The following is a 22,158-nucleotide window of genomic DNA, read 5'->3' on the forward strand; positions in this document are numbered from 1 at the left end:
TTGCACCAATTCATGTTTTTCAATGGACCATTCTCTCTAGATAACACTGGACAAGAAATCAAAAACAATAGTAGTGTTTCTCAGTTTGTCAACAAAGAAAATCATACAGAGATATGCTTTAATAGCTCATCAACAATCAAGAGAAATAATGCTTAAGAAAGGAGCGATAAGAGTTTTCAGATGTGTGTATTAGCGTTTTAGAAAAGGACTACTAGAAACTAAAGTAGAGCAACACTTCATTAATTTCTTCCAAGCTTGCTTCTTTTATTCTTAAGAACACATAAAACAAGAGGCTCTATTTGTATTTGTCTATGACAGAAGGAATTGAGCTAACAAGAACTGTAAACAAATTATATTCTCGTGTACTTGAATCCATGTCTGTCATGGCTCTGCATGATGACCCCCAGCAGAAGCCTATCAGATTAATCCCCCACCACATATTTGAAGACGCTTAATGGCTTTAGTCCTCATTTGTACACATGTAAAAATTGTATTATATACATGATGGCTATTTAATTACATAGCTTATACCATTTCTGTGATACTATTTATTTATAGCACAGATCAAAAATTTTATAGTAGTTTCCAAAGCAAAAAAACCCCATTTTATTTACAATTCAAATGCTTCAAAGCATACAGTCTCCCTGCTAAAACAGAGGAAAGGGTCAATATGCCATAATTTGGACAAACATATTACTGTAAAATTTTCAAAATAAAGAATATCCATATTTTTATTTTGAAATTATTTTCTTTTAAAATATAACGTGCTAATAACTAGTGAAAAATAATTTTAAATTTAATTTTCTATTGCTTAATATTTGAAAATTCTAATCTGGAAGGAATCCAGGATGAACAGTTAATACTCTTGTATCATGATGCTGTTCTCTGTACAGTTCCACTACTGTTGAGTACTAATTTTAATTTAATTTTTCTATTGAAACGAGTATTTCATTTTTCCATAAGGTAGCTATGATCTTACCAGCACTACATGTGTTGTCTAAATAATAATAAATAGTACAAAATAATATCAATGCATTCATATGAAGAAGGATTCAAGAAATTAATCAGCTGCATACTATACTCAGTTTTGGTTAAAGCTGCCAATAATTATATTAATACTTAAAGACATGACCATTCATATAAAATTCATAGCATAACAACAAATTGAGAAAACTCTGAATCACTCACAAAAATAAACTTTAAATCAATTCTTATCTATCCATATATACTGTAAAATGTAAATGATAGCATTAAAACAATTAGTTATGGGGAGAAAAGCTAGGTTAAAAAATACTGACATTAGAGTATATCTAAAAGTAATGTAGAACAAGCATTGCAAATAAAATGTGTATTTATTAATGTCAACATTCACTTTTCAAGGGGAATCTTGTATTCAGCAGTCTGTAAGCATTTTGGGTTTATTTTTGCTAAAGCAAATATTCATTCTTGTATTTTCAAGTTATTCTATTAATTAATTCTAATAACACTATTTATCTCTCAATTTTCCTAGAAATTATCAGATTCAAAAGACTGGAGAACATGAACAGTATTAGTTTTATTTATTTTCTGATAGCCACATTTGAAATTAGAGATATACAAATGTCATCAGAGGTTGTGGCAAGTAGGTGAATTACAATCACAAATACAGTAGTTTTGAGTTGGCTGCAATTTTTATTAGAAAGTAAGAATTTGACTTTCAAAAGGTGGTTGAATTAGTATTCAGTCCACATACAGGATATGAAAAGGTCTTCGGCCCTTGATGTCTGTTTTATCTTATTTTAGTTGTCTCGTGTCTTTTAGTATAATCTAGGGAAAATTTACTGCATTCACATAAAATTTGGAGAAATTATATTAATTATTTGGACCAAAAAAAGAAAAAAAAATATTCTGTTTGTTTTTCTTAGGGATGGACCAGACCAAACTTCCCCTCAAATTGGACAATTTAGTGGCAACACTGCATTAGAATCAGTCTATAGCACTTCCAATCAGATTCTGATAAAGTTTCACAGTGACTTTACTACCAGTGGCTTCTTTGTACTTAGTTATCATGGTAAGTGTGACAAATTAAACTTCTTCATTGTTTATACTGGTCACTGGAGGAAGAAAAGGCATGAAAAAACCAGTTGCTTTTTCTAAGAAGAGTTGCTATCATTATATGATTGACCATTACTAGGGTAATGCAAACATATGAAAGACTAACATGAATGATGAAACTAAGTTATTTTCTTGACCAGATATTAAATTTGCTATTAGTCAGACAAAAATAAAAAGACTGCACTATGATGAGACATGGACTAAGAAGGCAGCATCAAGACCCTTAAGTTCAAGGTGCACATACTTTTGTTTTTGACAGTGCTCTTAAAAGTCCTGTGAAATTTAAATCTTTTTGGAGGACATTAAATTTCTTTCTTTCTGTCTTTTGCTTATTTTGAAACAAGTGTTGTTTTTGTAGATACCAATGCTAGTGAACTGTACCTATGATATATTGTTTACTACCCTGTATAGTTCAATGATAGTGAACTATATAGTGTAATTAACATTAATCTTGAATTAAATACTGGCTGAATGAAAATGTGTGTGAGTTAATTCACTGAATTCTACATCATTTTGTAGTCATCCAGACTCTCTGTGGCCAAGTGTCTTTTACATTGTTATAATTACCAGGAAACAGAATGAGAAGAAAGGGTTCAGGTGCTTTGTCAATGCTCGTTGGATTGAATGTCCTAGGAAACAGGAACAGGCTACATCCTGTTTTCTGGATCCTGGTCAAATTTTGTGACTAGAAGACTTTCTTTTTGACTTATTTAAGACAGTTGTGAATACAGATAGACAGAATTTATGGGATTAAAGGAAGTTTAAGCTAAGCAAAACAAAACAGAAAAATACATATAGCCTACAATGAAAAAAAAAAAACCACCAGCAACTGATTATGGAGTAGAGACTCTAGCAGGGCTAGGCAGAGAGGGATCACAATTTCCATTCCAAATCTTGGCATCTAAATTGCATGTATCAACTTACAAAGGACAGAATGTCATTTTGTATTCATTAATGAGTCCATATGTACTGATATCTACTAATTTATCAGTATATGACCAAACATATGCTAAGAAGCTTATGGAACCATACATTTATTCAGATTGAAAAAGACCTTTTAGATTCTCAAGTCCAACTATAAACCAAACACTGCCAATTCTACCACTAAACCATGTTGAAAAATAGCACATTACATGTCTTGTAAATACCTCCAGGGATGGTGACTACACCACTTCCCTGGGCAGCCTGTTCCAATGCTTGGCAACCTTTTTGTTTAACACATTTTTACTAAATTCCAATCTCATGTGGAGTAACTTGAGGCTATTTCTTCTGGTCTAGTAATTCGCTAGTACTAAAGTGTCTCTAAAGATCTCCTTTTACTTGTTTCTTTTGTTGTGAAAATTATCATACCACAGGTGTGGGCCCTAATGTGCAATAAAGATGCAATCCAAGCAGCACAATGATTACTTATAAACATTAAATGATTTTTGTGCTAATGTTGTCAAGATAAATAAATCTGTATCTTGTAGTCTGTGATCCTTCACATCAGCTGAACAAAAATTGTAGTAATAAAGGCAAGGTAGTCAAGGAGTCAAATAAAGCCTAGGAGTCAAATTTATTTAAAATAAATAATTTTGGGATTAAAATTAATAATACTCCGTTACTCTAAAATGAGAGACATTTGAGATGAATTGTATGACTTATTTATTGAATCCATTTTTAATTTTGTTATTTTTATTATTTTTTTTCTTAAGATGCAAACAGCACAGCTGTTTCTTGTCTAATTGGTGTTTATTTTAAATTGCATTATTCTAAGGCTTTCTGACTCACTGATTTAAGATCTTCATTACATGATTGAAGAAAAGGAGTGTAATAGGAAGATACCATGTAAGGGTGACTCATTAGTAACAAAAGGTCTTACTTAAGGTATAAATTTTGTGATTTTCAAAAGTTTGACCAACTAGAGTACTAAAGGATCTAATCACACGAAGCAACCGAGAATGTGTATTACTGAAGCTGAACTGCCATCTAACATAAAGTAGATGATATTTTGTGCTAAAGAGAAATCCTATAAACTAACGCTGTATGAAAATGTAATGTTAATGAAAACCAACCATACTTCATCCTGAATGTACACTTTAATACAGGGAAGACTCCACTGTAGGTAAAAATATGTCCAAGTGATTTCTTTTGCCAGATTTCTGTCCTAATTTTATTAAGATCATATTTTATTTTGTCTGTCTCCAAATATGGGCTCATTCTCTTTGGATCTCCGGGGAAAAAAAATCAGTCTGAATGACTTCTGTATACGCTTCCTGCTTATCTTTCTATTTATTTCATGTGGTTATTTTGCCTGGTTGTTCCCTCATGTGCTAAATCTCAGAAAATTATTTCGTGTAAAACTTCAAATGAGAATTTTGAAAGCAGGATTATTCTCCAGCACTATCTGCAGGTGATGTGTGCTCCACAACTGTTTATTTATTAGGATATTTTACATTCAAAATGCTTCTGTCAATTAGTTATGCTGCCTCTGTATAATCTATGGGAAACCAAAACATGTATTTATTACAAGGCTTCAAAAGTGGAAGAGTTCAACAATAAAATTGTATTGTAAAAAAAAAAATAAAATAATCAAATAAAATCAAACAATATAATGTTTGAAAAATACAAAAATACTTGCTTTTTGACGGGGATTGCTCTAGTGAGAAAATTGGCAACCACTTATAAACTGCTTATGTTATTTATGAAGAGGGTTTCGCCACTAGAACTAAATAACTATTTGAGAATGCAGACACAACTTGCAACGTTTTCATTTCCTTTCTTTTGATTCTTTTCAAAGTTTCAAAATAAATGGAGTTTTTATGTTTATCCTGGTAGATATTAAATCAGTTATTGCATGGCTATGATAATGGTTTGACAATGTCAACTGTGCTTTGTTCCTGTTTATAGCCTATCAGCTCCGTGTCTGCCAGCCTCCAGCAAATATACCAAATGCTGAAATTCTAGCTGAGGATGACGAATTCGAAATAGGTAATATTAAATAAAAAAAAAAAAAGCAGAATTTGTTTATGAAATAAACTTGATGTACACAGGGTGCTCTTCAGAATGGAAATAATGTTTGTAATATTTTAGATTTTTGAAATACATTTTTTAAGAAATCACTCCTCTTCCCTATGCTTCCTGAATCCCATCTATGTTTACAAAAACTCTTTGTAATAAACTTAATTTTAAAATACACCTTTCATACTGTTTAATATAAAATATTGTATCACACTGAAACAAACAAACAAAACCCATAAGAAAACATGTAGACAATGGTATATTCTATGGCAGAATTAAGCTTCTGTGACCTAAAATGTAAAATCAAATTTGTAAATTTAGGAGGAAGGGGATGACATTCTCACTTTCTGAGACATGTCAATAATATTACTTAGCCACCTATATTTCAAAGAAATATGATTTATATGATCTGATTTCAGATGTTTGGTCAGCTAGTTTTGCTCACATGATGGCAAAGAAAATAATTTTTTTAGTATATGCACCAATAGATGATTAATTATGTAGGTCAAAAAGAGAAATTACATTTTTTTCCTTTTTCTATGTAATACAAACATAAAAACAGAGCTGCTGGGATATGCAAGTTTTTACTTTTATTGGTGCATAAAACTATATGAATTTTTGGTTTCTTAATTAAAAAAATGACAATTTGTTATTCTCAGATGCCAAATCTAGATAGCATCAACAAATCCATTTGCTATTTAATTTTTTTTCCCCTCAGGATTGGATGAATTACTGACTTGATCTTAGACCTTTATTTAGTTTCATAGTGGTTATCATATAAATTATATTGCTTAAAGCTTTGTGGGCATTTACTTCACATAGCATCAGTCAAACCCAGACAACTTAGCTAACTAACTAACAAATAATGTGGTGGAAAGAAGTGATAGATGCAGCACAGTTTGCAACACAAAGCTCATTTACCACATTTCTAAGACTAATCAAAGTTGTTTATGCCAGAGGTCATTTAGCCCATTGTATAATATGGTGTTAAGAAACTTCATTAATCAATAATGTTTTCAAAGCTAAAAGCCACAGTTAATTGCTGTTTAATGCTTCTTTTGTTTGTTTGTTTGTGTTTTTCCCTGTATTGTTTTTTCTGAACAGGAGACATAATAAGGTACCAGTGTCAACCAGGCTTTACCCTGGTTGGCAATGAGATCCTGACATGCCGACTAGGCGAAAGACTTCAGATGGATGGAGCACCACCTACTTGTCAAGGTTTTTTTTTCCTTCCTATTTTCCTGCTGCCAGACCAGTTCAGTGGTGATTCCTTAAATAACTTCTACATCTCTTTATATAAGACAGCATACTGAAACTATTTCAGACTTCTGATGATTTATCCCTATATATCACTCTTTGTTTTGTGTCATGTGTGTCAGATATTAATGCAAAGTGATTAGTAATATTCTAATGAACTTCACAAGTTGAAAGATCTGCTATTCTACTTTATGAAAATAATTTTACAATTCTTCTTTTTTTTCCTTTTTTTTTCAGGGAGTCTGGTAAATAATGAGACTTTCATTTTTTCTACAACATAATAGTATGAAAATTTATATGGGAATTTTCAGAAATGCTAAATTAACACAACATGGATTTGGGTGAACAAGCTCACAAAATAATTTTTCAGTGCAGTTTTAAGTACCTGTATTTTTTATTCAATGTGTTCTAAAAAAACAGGTTTTCTCTGTGTGTGTGTGTGTGTGTGTGTGTGCACATGCATTTGGTTGTTCACTTTTCCTCTTATTGAGAGCTGTGAACAGAGAGATAATGCCACCTCATTGTTAAGGTCAAAACAATTACAGTCCTGACATCACATTTTAAACAAGTCTTTATTAAGCTGAAATTAGATCTGTTATGCTAGAATATAATTTTTCCATAATTAAAAAAAAAAAAAACAACAAAAAGTGAGATTTTTCTTTCATACCAAACTGATTAGAGAGCAAATTAAGAAGGCCTTGCACATGGTTCATAAAAAAATGGAATCTCTTTGAATTTCCAGTAATGGACATGAGTTTATGTTTTTCTACTAATTCTTCTGTTTATATCTGGAAGGATAAATAAGGACCTACAGTTATAAACGTGTATGATAAAGCCTTTTCAAGAAAAAAAGACCAAACCAAAACACCACAGCCTCATAAGAATTATGTTAAAATATGCCATTTTGAATTCTAATAGTTTCTGTTATACTCCTTTGTGATCCATCTGTTCCAGAGTTTAATATTCTAACATCTACAGCAGGATTAAAATACTTCCTGTACCAAATCAGTCATAATAAGTATGTTTGATCTACATTTGTATTATATGAAAAATACTGCCATCTGGTTTTTCTACCAATCTGATGTTTTGGTGTGTCCTTCTCCAGAAATTTTAATTCATTAACATATCCATAAAACACTCATGATGAAAGATTTATTTGGCAAGAGTAAATTAATTGTGAATAAATCTACTACATTTACAAGTAAATCTTTAATATTTTCCTGTTCTTATCAATGTTTAAAGTTGTAAAATGGTGCATAATATAGATGTAAGAAATTAAACATCAGTATATTAACTTTTAGGACTTTATTATTACTGTTATATTCACCCAAAATTTCAGCTGAGAGTTAAAAAAAAAATCTTGCTTAAATATAATCTTTTCCTTCTGGAGAGCTAGAAGAGTCTACACTTACAACTGAATAAGCTATTTTCCCCTGATTTTATGGACAAAACTATGCAGAAGTCAAAATTCACAGCAGTGAGTCTAGTTCTTAAAAATGCAAAGTCAAATTGAAATGTGAGCTTTTTAAGAACTTTTACACTGATAATTTCTGAATATCCAGACATTTATTAGATACAAATGTGTCTAGAAATATCTTCCAACACCCCAATTTAAATTTAAATCCTTACTTGACAGAGATATAGCATTTAATAGGTGGAAAACCATAGTAACCTGCAGGCATTGCTTTAAATGTTAAAATGATGCAATATTAGATAGGGCAAATAGAGACATATGTGCTGATCCTGAGGCATCCTCCCTGTGTGTGTTGCTGAAGGCATATTTGTATTCAATGCAAGACCCAAGACAAAAACTTAGGAATGACGAATTCAGTTACCATAGTTAACCTTTTATCTGTCAGATATGAATACTAAACATTAGTTCCAATGCTAAATATTAGATCAATGCTCTTATAATTTCTGTTCAAAGCAGAATGAAATTAACATGGACTTCAGAGTTAGATTCAGAAAATTAAAAAGAAAATTGCAAAGGAATTTGTCAAATTCTGTCAAAAATGGCCAGTCCAACTGGCAACCTAGAATGAAGAGCCACATATTTTCTTTTGTATTTATTTATATGATGTCTAAGTTTGAAGATAACAGTATATAAGTTAAATTTAAATAATGAAAGATGAATAGAGATATTTGTGGAATCTAAAGGCAGCAAAAATACATGCCAGAAATTTGTGTTTTTCATGACTTTACTCTATTGCACTGGTCTATGGATAAACTACCATACTTCATTGTGCAGAGAGTAACACACTACCTAAGAGACACTTTCAAGGAAAAGTCTAAGTTCTTCTGTTGTTTCATATTAATATTTGTTTATTAATTCTTTTCACTGGGTAGAGCATATGTTTGTTTTTGAATTTAATACTTTTACTCCTGATGCTTTAACTTTGCATATGTTATACACTTTAGCCATTGTAAAGTGACATTTCAATTAATTTTTCTTTAATTTTTGACTTGAAATAATTTGATACCTACATTCAAAATTAATTCATAAATAAATCTGAAGCATGCTGCTGAGCAGAATTTAAGTAACAATATATTAGTCTTTAATCTAATGTATTGTGGTAAAGATATATTAGACAAATGAGGAATTCCTAAAAAAAATAAAAATTGAAAAAAGCTATGTTTAATATTTATTTGGTAGTTTTAATTATTACAGGTTAGTTTACATCACATTTAGTAGTATTTAAAACTATGTCACTTTTTTTCTCTGTTTTTCTCTGGTGTGTGTGCCAGCTGGATAAGCATTTCTTAAAATTCTTGTAGATTTCCTTTAAGTGTGAAAATAATCACTAAATTCCACAAGTTTAGCCAATTTCTGTCATCTTATTTAGTTAGAAGAGTATTGTCTGAACAAAGCATGTAGCTTTGCCCTTAATTTTCCTTTAAAGTAGCTTCTATTTTCAGGATAAAATGAAAATTTCAGAGTAATAAGATTCAAACTATATTTTGAATCATAATAAGGGGACCCTGGAAAAATTCTGTAATGGTGACTTTTAACTATATCTCAGATACATATACTCTGATTCACATAAAACTTATTTACTCAATTCCCAAGGGAATCTGTTTAACAGAAACAAGTCTTTCAATTCTCAATAAAATTCATGAGGGATGTTTAGCTGAAAATCCTGAAATTAAGGACAGTTTGCAAGGCAAAACAACTGCAAATAAATGAGCACAGCCAGATTACTGTTATACTCCTCCTGCCACACATTTTTATATAAAAATATGTCTGTATGTACATATAAAGCTGAGAGGATTACTTTTCATGAGATGTGTCACAGACTGTACAGCACTGTAATTTTACAGCCAGATTCCCGCCATATGGGTTTTATTAAGTGGTGTGGAGATGCTATTCAATCTCTATTTGAGTAATTAAAACAAACACAGGACACGAGAAGCAACTTTTGAAATTTAGCAACTAGATACTAATTTGCAACTGAGATACAAATATTTTTTAAAATCTATGGGCAGATACAGTTTTTCAAGTTCAGTTTGGATGCGTTTGCAGAGGTTTGGACTAGATGATCTTCAAAGGTCACTTCCAACCCAAATATTCTATGATTCTTACAAAGTTTTTATATGAAGATAAATACTATTTTTCTCTACCTTTCTCTGCTTTTCTACTTTCTTTATCTCTCGTCATAGTCCAATAACTTTTTCAACATAAAACTTGATTTTTGTAATTTATGAGAGTATTATTTCCAGTGTTCTTGAGAAAACAAAGATCCTATTATTTTTCTTGTGTAACTCAGGACTAACTAATTTTCATGTAGGAGTTGTCAATATAAAAAGATTTCAAAGCTCCTGTTTAGCAGTGTTAGGTTCTGCATATACTGCAGGCATTTCTTCAGATATCATGAAGCAAACACATTTTTTGAAAATATTTCCAATAACATGGTAATGTCAATTACTTCTATTTAATGAGATTATTATTCTTGTAGACCTAGTGAATCCAGATAAATTCAAAATTAAATCTCTTCACCATATTTTAAATCACCATGTTGTTCAATTTAAGGAAATAGAATGAGTAATGCAGTTCTTTTAAACTTGGGAAAATCTCGTCAATCACATGAACTAGAAATAATGAGCTTTAGATTTTTTTGCCAATTTTTCTGTTTCACAGTGCTCTGTCCAGCCAATGAAATGCGTCTGGATTCAACAGGCGTAATCCTGAGCCCTGGATATCCTGACAGCTACCCAAATCTCCAGATGTGTGCATGGACCATTACTGTGGAAAAGGGTTATAATATCAGCATGTTCTTTGAATTCTTCCAGACAGAAAAGGAATTTGATATACTTGAGGTTTTTGATGGTAACTATAGGATGAATAACTTTGGATGATACCTTGTCTATATCATTGTTTTTTCTATATTGCTTCTGTCTAATTACTATTGTTTATACTTATTATAATTTCTTAGTCTAAGAAATCTTAAGTAATTATTTTGATTTGTTATAATAAAAAGAACTGCTGGATTACTTAATTTTAAAATTGTACTGCATGTCATACTTAGCAATAATTTTTGTTTTGAGCAAATATATAGCTTCCAGTTATATTTCATTTTGTAATTCAAATTAATTTGCCATTTGCTTGAAGGATGTTCTGCATGTGTATTAATTGTGAGCATATGGTTTATTCTATGTTAAACTTTTTAATTCCTTTTTCCCTTCTTTTTTTCCTTCCTTTGTACCAAGGACCAAATAGTCATAGCCCATTGCTCATATCTCTCAGTGGAGACTACTCATCTTCTCTAAATATAACCAGCAATGGCCATGAAGTATTTCTCCGGTGGTCAGCAGATCATGGCACCAATAAAAAGGGTTTCAGGATAAGATATATAGGTATGCAGGTGTGACTTTCTATAATGTGAATAAAATTTCAGTGTGGAACATTTTTTTATGTGAAAAGGGTAATATAAGCTATGTTTGGTATCCTTAATTAACCAAACTGAAAGGAAATCCAATCTGTTCGTATATATAGAACATAATGACCCTCATATTGTGAGGAACAAAAGCCCCACACATGTGCTCTGTAGAGAATTAATAAAAGACAGGGCTTTAAAATGGCATAAACCACTACTAAAGATAGAGGAAGCAGATCCCTCCTTCTCTCTCCCATTTATTTGCACTTGTGTGCCTCTTCATACTGGGGTGTTTTTCTAACTAGATCTTTATGCAATTCACCATTAAGAATTTTGGTGGGACAGGGGAAAGCATTGCAACAAGGCAGGAGTGAACAGCTATAAAGTGGAAAAATATGAGACCCTGAAAGGTTGAACTCTTTATAATTTAAAGTTCAACAGAAGCAGCAACCAACAATAAAAGAGATAAATCAGCAGGTAAAAAAGCCAGTATTTTATGTGTGATTAATTCAAATTGATGTATTTATGAATAGTGTGTGGAAACGGTAGTGACAAAGCTAGATTTTAGTAAAATTGCTTTTACAGCATCATCATATTTATTTTACAATAAAATTATTTTAATTAGTCAAGATAAAGTAGATTTGTTGCAGTTTACAGCTATTGCACAAAATCTATATTTGAATTTTTTTATGATGACCAAAGATATGAAATAAATGCAAGGAAGACTACTGGGGATAGTACCTGTAGATATTAGAGAAGTTATGGACATAAAGTTGTTTCATTTCACAAGGTGGATAAAGATATAAGTAATAAGCATAACATTTTTTCTGCTACATTTTTTTGGTTTTCCTCACTAAATTTTTGGCTACTTCACAACTGAAGAAAAATAATTCAGATCACATATACCGTGAAACCATATCACTATCATCTTTCTTTTTAGGAGAGGACAGTTTTCTCAGACTTAAAATGTTTGTTGTTCATTAGGTAAAATTCACTGTTTACTGGAGATAAAATTATATATGGTACCAGTTTTCATTTTCTGTAGTCCCTTTTGGGTCTGTTAAAAGAGAAAGAAGAGAAAATTCTTCAAAGTCTTTCCTTACAGGCAGTGAGAGGACTGTTGAGAGACAGGAAATATTTTCAAGTGATCTGTTTCACACAGAAAATACTGGTATGTTTTCTTATACACTAAAGTAGAGATCTCTGTATCTTTGGTTATTTTAAGAAAGTATAAGTCAGGAGACATTCAGTGTAAGGAAGAAAATACTTTCATATTATGTGGTCTGAAAGATACAGCAGTAGTTCTGATTCTGCTCTTTGCTTTAATATATTTAATAAATATTTGTTGTAAATGAGCAGCCATATGACTCCATTCTGGTCAGAGAAAGGTTTCACGTGAGAAAAACATTGACCTGAAGTAAGTCATGGAAAGTTTAAAGAGCAAGTGAAGCAGAAGTTCTCTATTTGCCTGAGAAAATAAATACCAAGTTATCAACATTTCTTCAAAGCATAAAGGAAGCACTTGGAAACAAAGTTCCAGCACAGTTTTCTTTCCTACAAAAATAGAAAACAATCTTTATGGCCAGCAGCCATTAATCAAATTAACCAAAGACCAAATTGAACTTTTACACAAACAAAATTCATCTTAATGTGGTTACCAGGTTATAAGAGCCTTCTGTCCACTCCTATGACAAGATAGCCAAACCTAAATTACGTGGTACTCAATGAACGAGGGAGATAAAGGAAACACAGTAAGTAACCCATATTTAATGTCAGAGTCATTAAGTACATACATAATTTCAAATGATCAAAAGTGTAACTCTGAGAGATATTTTTTGCTCTCATAATGAGTTATGATTTTTTTCCTTAGTCTCTAGATAAGACTCCTGTAAGACTTAATGTGTTCTAAATAAATTAACAACTAAAAGCAGTTTCAGTGTATTTGCCATGGATTTATGGTGATAGTTATAAATATCGTTAAAATCTATTTTAAATGTTTTATTTCAGTTCAGTGTATCACAGAACTTAAATGAAAGAACTTATTTAGGACCAGAAAGAAAAGACTGTTTAAAAAGAGTTATGTTCAGGATGTACTAGCTGTTTCCTTCTTTCAAAAATTTGTATACTACTGAAATGTATACAGTTGCAATAAATTTAATCATAAACTAAAGTTCAATAGCTTATTTGATTTAAAAAGAAGATGGTAAAAAAAAATAAACTCAAATCCCAAAGCAACAGCCAATCACAAAAGTGAGCTATCACTATTTTTTTGGAGGCTACTGAAACCTGAATCTTGTATAGAGCTCATAAAGGTCTATTTTTATCACCTTTATGCTTTGTGAAATTGGTCAATGCATGCATTATCAGTACATAAAATACAACTTTTAGTAACAGTTTCTCAGTGTCCAATCAGATGTCCACTGAGTTAAACAAGAATTTCTCAAGAATTGTTGTGTGAATTCTAAAGACATATTTTACTCATTCAGTATTTCTGTTTTAAGCTCTCTACTGTAGCACCCCAGAGTCGCCCCCGCACGGTTTCATTGTCAGTCAGACAGGCGGACAGCTCAACAGCATGGTTCGCTGGGCTTGCGATCGAGGCTTTCGGCTCATTGGGAAAAGTACTGCTGTATGCAGAAAGTCTCCATATGGCTATTACTCGTGGGATGTTCCAGTCCCAGCTTGTCAAGGTAAATTCTTTTATTAAAAAAAAATACTCTAAGAAACTTCCTTTTTCTTTTTCTAGTGCAAGCCGTCAGTTTTCTGACTTAAAATGAATAGCAGGGAAATATTTCGTGGTAATATTTCTGTGACAAAATTTTTCAACCTCATAAAAACAAATTTAGTTTTAAGAAACAGTATTTCAAGAGGAGCTAATAAGACTGACATACAAAAAACAGGGCTTTAGCATTTACTGAAAAATATTTAAGAACTTCATTTTGGTCTAATAATAATTTCTGAAATGCTGGTGTTCTTTGAGAAATAATATAACTAAGGTTTTCCAAGAACTATGTATATTTTATATATATATCTTTGGAACTGGATCTATGTTTTGAAGTTTGTGAAAAAGGAATAGATTTTAATGTTTCAGTTTGATTAACAATATTGCCCAAGCTGACATATAGTGACCAAATATTTCTGTGACAGATCTATTTTTAGGGAATTTTAGATATGTCCTATTTGTCTTTTTTCCTGTCAAAGTATCTGATGTGGTAATAACTTTTCCTGATATTTTGACATCTTTTCCACTCACTAAAATGTAATTTTCATAGAATCATGCGAGGGTTTACTTGGAAGGGACCTTAAAGTTGTAGTTCCAATCCTTCTGGGATGGGCAGGAACACTGTTCACTCAACCAGGTTGCTTAAAGGCCAGTCCAACCTGGCCTTGAACGCTTCCAGGGATGGGGCATCCACAAGTTGCTTCTCTGGGCAACTTTTAAGTGCAAGTTTCCACAAATGTGAAATTCAGCTCAAAACTTCTGTAAACTAAAATGTTATTGGGTGACCCTAAGGAGATCTGTTGTTTATATAAAAGTCAGTTACCAAGCATTGTTGGTTTGCATCTTGTTTCTTAAAAATTTAAGGTTAAGGGAGGGATATATTTTCTTGTGACATAAGATTGACGTAATATGGATAATATGACTCAAAATTTATCAAGTGACTAATGGAGATTTTTGAATACTGAAGGAGTAATTAATCTCAATGGTAGATATTGAACATCTGAGGTTGTGGCTAAAATGTATCTGATATATTTTACTGATTAGTAAAAGAGACAGAATGTGAATTATGTGCATTATGTGAATCAACATTGTAGAATTTGTTGGTCATTAGGATTGTAATCAATGCTGTTTACATGTTACAAATTTTACAAATATTTGTATACAATATATAAAATATTTTGCAGGTGGATATTAATTTTATGCACTGCTGAATGCTGGCCCTGATGTAACAGAGTGGACATTGTTTGGGCAACTCTTGTAATTGTCTCAAAGTTCTTACTATCATTAACGTGCTTTTGAAGGAAGAGGTTAAGCTAGGCCAGCTATGCAGTAGAGTGTTATTTGGTTATACCTTGGTTATACAAGCATATAGCTGTCAACCTGGAATGGATAGATTTACCTAATCTGCAGTCCAAACTTGAGGAATTTAAGAAGTAATAAATATGGTCATGTTTTCATTTTAGTGTCACAGAAGTTGTTTCTTTGGTGATGGCAAGTGAAATAGTTTTATCAGATGTTCAGTAAAAGGTGGAAGATGGACATTCTCATTTAATTAGCTTTTTATTTTATTTAATTTTTTAATTAGCTTTTTATCTTGCTGGGGTCATGTCCTCATGCCCTCTAGAGCTTTGAATTCAATTATAGTTTCTGGGGGTCTTCAATTTCTTAATTACTTAATAACTTCCTTAATTTCTTAATAGTTTTCTTATTCTCTTCTAAAAGTATGTTTCTAGTTGCCAATAGATACTGTGAAAGTCATTAGTATATGTTCTTATGGTTGCCAAGACAAGGGGATAGCAAATTAGAAATAGTTTTCTGTGATCTTTTCAGCAGAGTGTATCTGTAATGTGGTTTTTGGTTTTTCTTTGTCTTAAATTTCCATGTCATATGCAAGGGGTATTTTTATGGCAATGCAAGAATATTTTAAGATTGATTCTTATACCTCTGCTCTGTAAGTTGTTATGGGATCTGTGCTTTACCTGTGTCTTAGCTGTGATTATTAGCTTCAGTACTGTGCCACACAGTTGTTATATTGCTTATGAAGCAAATTAGTTTTATGTCAGATCAGCTCCCAGTTGGAGCAAAAATAGATTGCACTCTTTTTTTTTCCAAGTATTTATATATAGTCTGAGAGGATTAACCTTCCTGTGTGGGCATGATAGGTACTTTCTTAGGGCTCAAGATCTGACTTCAAAGCAAGGTACTTCAGACTTAAATGTCTGAGCCCTGTTTTTCACTTTTTTTTTTTATTTTTTTTTTTTTTTATCTGACCTACATTAGATATATGGTTTTAGAATGTGGAAAAGGGTTAGTTTTTATTTTTATTCCCAAAACAGAACATTATTCAGAACCAGATCTTCTCTTGGTACATTATTTTTGTTAAAGAAAAGAAATAAAACAGTAGCTTATAGTTTTACTCGCAGTTTTCAACTTTCTTTTCAAAGAAATAGAGGAGCCAGCAAAGAGAGGTGCTATGCTGGATCTTTTTCTCAGCAACAAGCAGGGGCTGATGAGGAATGTAAAGCTGAAGAATGCAGTGACTGTGAAATTATAGAGTACAAAATCCTTAAAGCAGTGAGAAGGGTGGATGCTAGTTAGCCTTGACTTCAGAGCAGGATTTGGCCACTTCAGGGATTTGCTTGGTACAGTACCATGGAATAAAGCCTTAGATTTAAGAGCAGACCAGTATAACTGGTTCATAGTCAAAGGATCACTTCTTCCAAGCTCAGAAATGTTGCATCCTCAGAAATGTTGTCAAGCAGAAAGTCAGGTAGAAACTTCAGGACACCTGCCTGGATGAGCAACGAGCTCCTGGACAAAACAAAATACAAAAACAAAGCCTAGAGAGAGTGGAAGTGAGAACAGATATCCTGTGAGAATACAAACAAATTGTCCAAGCAATTATGGATCAGGTTAGGAAAGCTAGAGCCCTGATAAAATAAATCTGTTCATGGTTGTCAAAGGCAATAAAAACAGCCTCTAAAGATATACTGGTGATAAAATGAAGACTAGGTAAATTGTGGGCCCTCTCCAGAAGGATATGGGAGACCTGGTTACCTGGGACATGGGACAGCTGAGGTACTCAGCAGTGGTTTTGACTCAGTCTTTGCTGACAAGTGCTTCAGTCTCACTCCACAAGTCATGGATGGCAAAGACAAGGACTTAAAGAAGCTGACAGGAAACCTGGAGAGGGACTTTTCCCAAGGGTGTGCAGCAATAGGATAGATGGAAATAGCTTGAAAATGAAAGAGGTTCAGTTCAAATTGCACATCAGACGGGAATTCCTTACTGTGAAGGTGGTGAGACACGGGTTACCCAGAGGAACTGTAGATGCCCCATCCCTGGAAGTGTTCAAGTCCAGGCTTTAAGCAACCTGATCTAGTAAACTATGTTCCTGCCCATTGCAGAGGGATTGGAACTAGGTCTTTAAGGCCCCTTTCACCCCAGGTCATTTTATGATTCTATGATTCAATATTTTCAAAAGGGTATGTTCTTTCTGCTTTCCAAGTGGAAAATATAATATGTTGAAAAGTAATTTTAAAGATTTGCTAGAGGTCACAAAGTACAACTGATGGAAGAAATAGGAACATAAACCATATTCATGTTTCTCAGACTGGTGCTTTACTAATTCAACCATGCTGGTCATATTTTTTTTCAGATATTTTCTATTCCCTTTTCTTTATTTTCATCTGCACTTTGAATTGTTAGCTGCAGAGTTATGAACCATTGTTCATGTTTTTTGCTTCCTCCATCAAAATGCAAAAGCTTCATTGAATTCAATTCCCTAAAATTTTAAGAGAATTTATTTGTATGCTTAGAACACATATTAATGAGTTAAAAATTATTTTTTATGAATTTAAGACTAGTGATTTTGCAATGCATAAGTTCTCTGAGGTCAGTGGAAACTTATATTGAAGGTATAAAAAACTTTGTCTTTCTCTCTACTCAGCAATATCTTGTGGAATTCCTAAAGCTCCAGTAAATGGTGGGATATTAACCACAGATTACTTAGTTGGCACCCGTGTTACTTATTTTTGCAATGATGGATATAGGCTATCAGCCAAAGAGCTTACTACTGCAGTCTGCCAGCCGGATGGTACCTGGAGCAATCACAATAAAACGCCTCGCTGTGTAGGTGAGTAACATGTAAAAAGTCTCTAGTGAGTAAAAACATGTCTGTACATTTTGTTTATTTATCCAGGGCACAAATCTTCACATGACTTAAACTTTCATCTTCAGGTTGCTTTAATCCATGAATTATTGCTGGTATTAAATTATTATGAAATACATTTATGAAGTATATGTAACTAAGACATGCTGAAACTTAACAGCATAAACAGAATAAACATGCTAGAGCTTATAGAATACAATCAAACTAATAATTAATTTACCGTTAAATCAAAGTTAATGGTTGCGGAGGTTTTCCGCAAAACTTGTCTCTTCAGTGAGGGCTGCACAACTCATATACTGTTAACAAACCCTTTTTACTATCCAAAATTGCAAAAGCTGTGATAATTGCTTGAAACTGCATCTTATTATTTATATTCATCCCATCACTATAGTCCTACACCATCTAAAGTTGGGGGAACATCACTGCAAAGAAAATGCATTGAATTCCCAAAATGAAGTGGATATCAGCAGTTATAAATGGGCTGTGAAAACCCAGATGATTGTAAGAGTGGTACAGGGATGTCACTGTCTCATGAACATTTGGATTATCTCACCCAATGAATTTTGGAAATGAGAGCAAATTAAGACTGGAGTATTTTTCAAGGATTTCTCCTTTTTCCTTTTTTTTCTTCTTGTTCTTGAAAATTTCATTCTGTCAAAAATTTTGCTCTTTCTAAAGAATGAATGAAAATAGAGAAAAACAGGAAAAATCATTATGCTTCTTATACTATTTTGTATTCTATTAGTGTTGTAGAATGTTTTTGTTCCATTTCTGGAGGAAAAACACTTAGAATTAAGAAATGGGACAAAAATACATAGCTGTTGAAAAAACAACTTGGATGTTGATGTTATTTTTTCTGTCACCAATATGCAGCCTCTCAAAGAAGTCTTTCATATCTCATAGAGTTTACTTGGGTAAAAAAATAATTTCTCCATTTGAATGTACTTAAAATTTTAGTAAAGATTCTGGTGCCTGATGTAAAGTGTCACAGATGGTCCTCCTTTAGTGAATCCAACCATGGTATAGCTCCTATCTATACCAGCTGCATCACTCTGCATACACAGTCCCTTCCCTTTCTGGATGATTGTCAATTAAATGAGACAGCTCATACCAGCTAACCACAGGCAATTTCAAATACAGCCTTAGTTTTCAAAGATTATGTCACTGTGTTTAAAATACACTTTTTGATTAATAATGGTACAGATTTTCCCAGTTTGCCTGTACTTAGCCACCAACTGTCTTTTCGTTATTTTGGAAGTTGTTACATGTCCGAGCATCAATTCTTTTACCCTGGAACATGGAAGATGGAGGATAGTGAATGGTTCACACTATGAGTATAAAACAAAAGTAGTTTTCAGCTGCGATCCTGGGTATTATGGTTTGGGACCAGCATCTATCGAGTGTCTTGCTAATGGCACCTGGAGTTGGAGAAATGAGCGGCCTTACTGCCAAAGTGAGTACATGTTGTACCTGTGTCTGTTGTTGTACAGATTTCAGGAAAAAATATTTTATTGGGTGAATTAGAAATGAACTAATTTTGTATTCAAACCAGTAAATTAGAAAAAGTGTTTCTTAGCTTGAATTCCTGGGTATCCTAAAGGTTGTTATTTACAAATATAATACATTAGATTTGGTGACAAGGTCATATCTGCAGGCGCAACTCTGGAGTTTAAAGGTCCCTAAATTTCTAAAGGTACAAAGAGAATATTTTCCTCTATGTTTATTTTAGGTCAAGATTACTGTAAATTCTTGAAAAATGAAAAACCTTTGTATCCTGTCTGCACACAATAAATAAAATAATCTCTCAGTTAATTACCATGTAGTGTGCATTTGCACATATCCCGTTAGCTGGTGTACTGATTACCTGCAAAAGTTAATTTTAAAAAAATAAATAAATAAACAATCAGATATTTTAACCAAATAAAGATGTAGCTATAATTATGTTTCCCTCCCCTACTGCTGTGAAAAGCACATTTCTTTATAAATTTGCATTTAGAATCTCTTTTTCAAAACTGTGGGGTTCTGGTTACACTTTGAAGCTGCAAAAGTCTTTCTCTTCATGGAACATGGTGTCAGATGTACCCTCTGACAGAGTGAGATACAACTGTGCTTTTGGTTCCTCTGTCAAAAATGTGTGTATCTGCATGTATATATACAAAAAATATCTAAAAATTTTGTAGATAAGCCAAATAACTGTGGCTAAAAATAAATTTATAATTAATTGACAATATATAAAAAAGAAAAGAGGTTTTAAAAATGCAATTTCAAAGACAGATTAATTATACTGGAAACTAACCTTAATTTTTAGTTCTTTATAACTGGAAATCTAATATATAATTCAGAGAATTTTTAAAAGTTAATTGCAATATTTCATCTTTGCTAGTGTTCAAAATACTGTGTATATATCTGCATCTATATCTGTGTGTATATATATTCTACATACTAAATTCATTTCTGTATCTCTTTTTGCTTTAAAAGACAAACTACTTTTAGCTCTGTTTTGAGAAGCTTCGTTTGAAATATTATGACTAATTTTCTTCTAGGCACAAAGTGTGCTACCTAATTTCAGCCTCTTACTTACTACTAATGAATTGTTTTTGTTAATTATTAAAAGAAAATTGACAAAGAAAAATATTATTTTGATTGAAAAGATGTTTTTCAATTGTAAATAAATAGCAAAAACTTCCATCAATATCATTAACTCTTTATAAAAATGTAATGTGTGAATGCTAGGGTAAGCATTTCATTATGACCTGTTGGTCATAGAATCATAGATCAAAAATCAAAAGAATTTGAAGAAGATCAAAATGGCCTCTTCCCAATGAAACATAACTAAATCTAATAGCAATTGTGATGTTTCAATACGCAGAAAGTATTTGATAAAACCAAGGTAATTAAACAGCATTTAATAATGTTCTGAGTGTCTTTTAAAATTATTTTAATTATTCTTCCCTCTATCTTAAGTATTTTATACTTAAAATTAATATAAATTATATAAATTAAATAATTTCTGGGGAAGAAATAGTTTTTGTTTGCAGGTGTTTAATCTATGATTTCTACAGATTTCTCAGAAATACTTTAAGGTGTGATATTTATTTATCTGACTGACAGGTTGATAAGTGTTGTTGTTTGATAGACATTATTGTATGTGTTTTTGTGATTCTCAGCTATGCACTTATGTTTTGTTTTTGTTTACCCAAGTTATTTCCTGTGGAGAACTTCCTACACCTCCAAATGGGAATAAAATTGGAACTCAAATCACATATGGATCTACAGCTATATTTACTTGTGACTCAGGATACATGCTAGTTGGCTCTGCAGTGAGGGAATGTCTGTCATCTGGACTCTGGAGAGGAATTGAGACCAGATGTTTAGGTATGGATACTACTGTCATGACTTGTCCATTTTTGTTCTCTCTAAGAGACAAAAGTAAGCTAAATAATCTGCTTGTCTTTTCCTAGTAGCTGATACATTGAAGGGAGCTCTGCATGTGTGTGACTGGGCTGCATTGTTTTCCTCATCAAATTAGAACTATGTTTATATTTTCAAAAACTTTAATATCTTAACAACTTGCAAAATCTGTGTTACTGTATCTTTGTATATTTCTTTAAAGTAGAACTATACATAAACAGCAAGATAGATTGGTTCCATATGTATCATCTCTAATATATATCCTCAGTAAAATGTCTGCATAGTAGATCTGAAGTGGTTAGCTCATAGAATTAAGCTGTATTCTTGAAAAGATACAGAAGGAGGAAAAAAAAAAAGTCTGCAGAAACTTTGACAGGACCACTGCAGCCTTTTTTATAAGAGAAAGCCACTATCCAGACACTTTTTACAGAATTTGGTACCTTTTGCTTGTACAAGGTTAGGCATTTTCTCTTATTTAATATACTCAGACATCACTGCCTGAATTATTGATGAATAAAATGAACACATGAAACAATTTCAGGGCTTCTTTCTGATTCATTATCATGTGTACCTTGAGCTTAATTATTGTATTTACTGTAGAGACATGGGTTTTAACTCTAAATGTAACCAAA

At 32.2% G+C, this 22,158-nt stretch overlaps 1 protein-coding gene across 3 annotated transcripts in view; it reads left to right on the forward strand.

Annotated features, from left to right (window-relative positions):
• The window catches only part of CSMD3 (CUB and Sushi multiple domains 3), a 572,913-nt gene that overhangs the window by 485,378 nt on the left and 65,377 nt on the right, over positions 1–22,158 (forward strand). For 2 of the 3 annotated variants that reach the window (XM_005516952.3, XM_088051522.1), the window contains 9 exons: positions 1,905–2,050; positions 4,984–5,064; positions 6,199–6,312; positions 10,487–10,675; positions 11,056–11,202; positions 13,724–13,912; positions 17,894–18,079; positions 19,374–19,568; positions 21,317–21,490. In XM_005516952.3, coding sequence (XP_005517009.1) covers positions 1,905–2,050; positions 4,984–5,064; positions 6,199–6,312; positions 10,487–10,675; positions 11,056–11,202; positions 13,724–13,912; positions 17,894–18,079; positions 19,374–19,568; positions 21,317–21,490 — 1,421 coding nt within the window. The remainder of the gene's footprint in view (positions 1–1,904; positions 2,051–4,983; positions 5,065–6,198; positions 6,313–10,486; positions 10,676–11,055; positions 11,203–13,723; positions 13,913–17,893; positions 18,080–19,373; positions 19,569–21,316; positions 21,491–22,158) is intronic. The other variant, XM_005516953.3, reaches the window with a different exon arrangement.

The sequence above is a fragment of the Pseudopodoces humilis genome, chromosome 1 (genome assembly GCF_049639895.1).
Source record: "Pseudopodoces humilis isolate 2021_Gansu_Grassland_sample_001 chromosome 1, ASM4963989v1, whole genome shotgun sequence".
Classification (NCBI taxonomy): Eukaryota; Metazoa; Chordata; class Aves; order Passeriformes; family Paridae; genus Pseudopodoces; species Pseudopodoces humilis.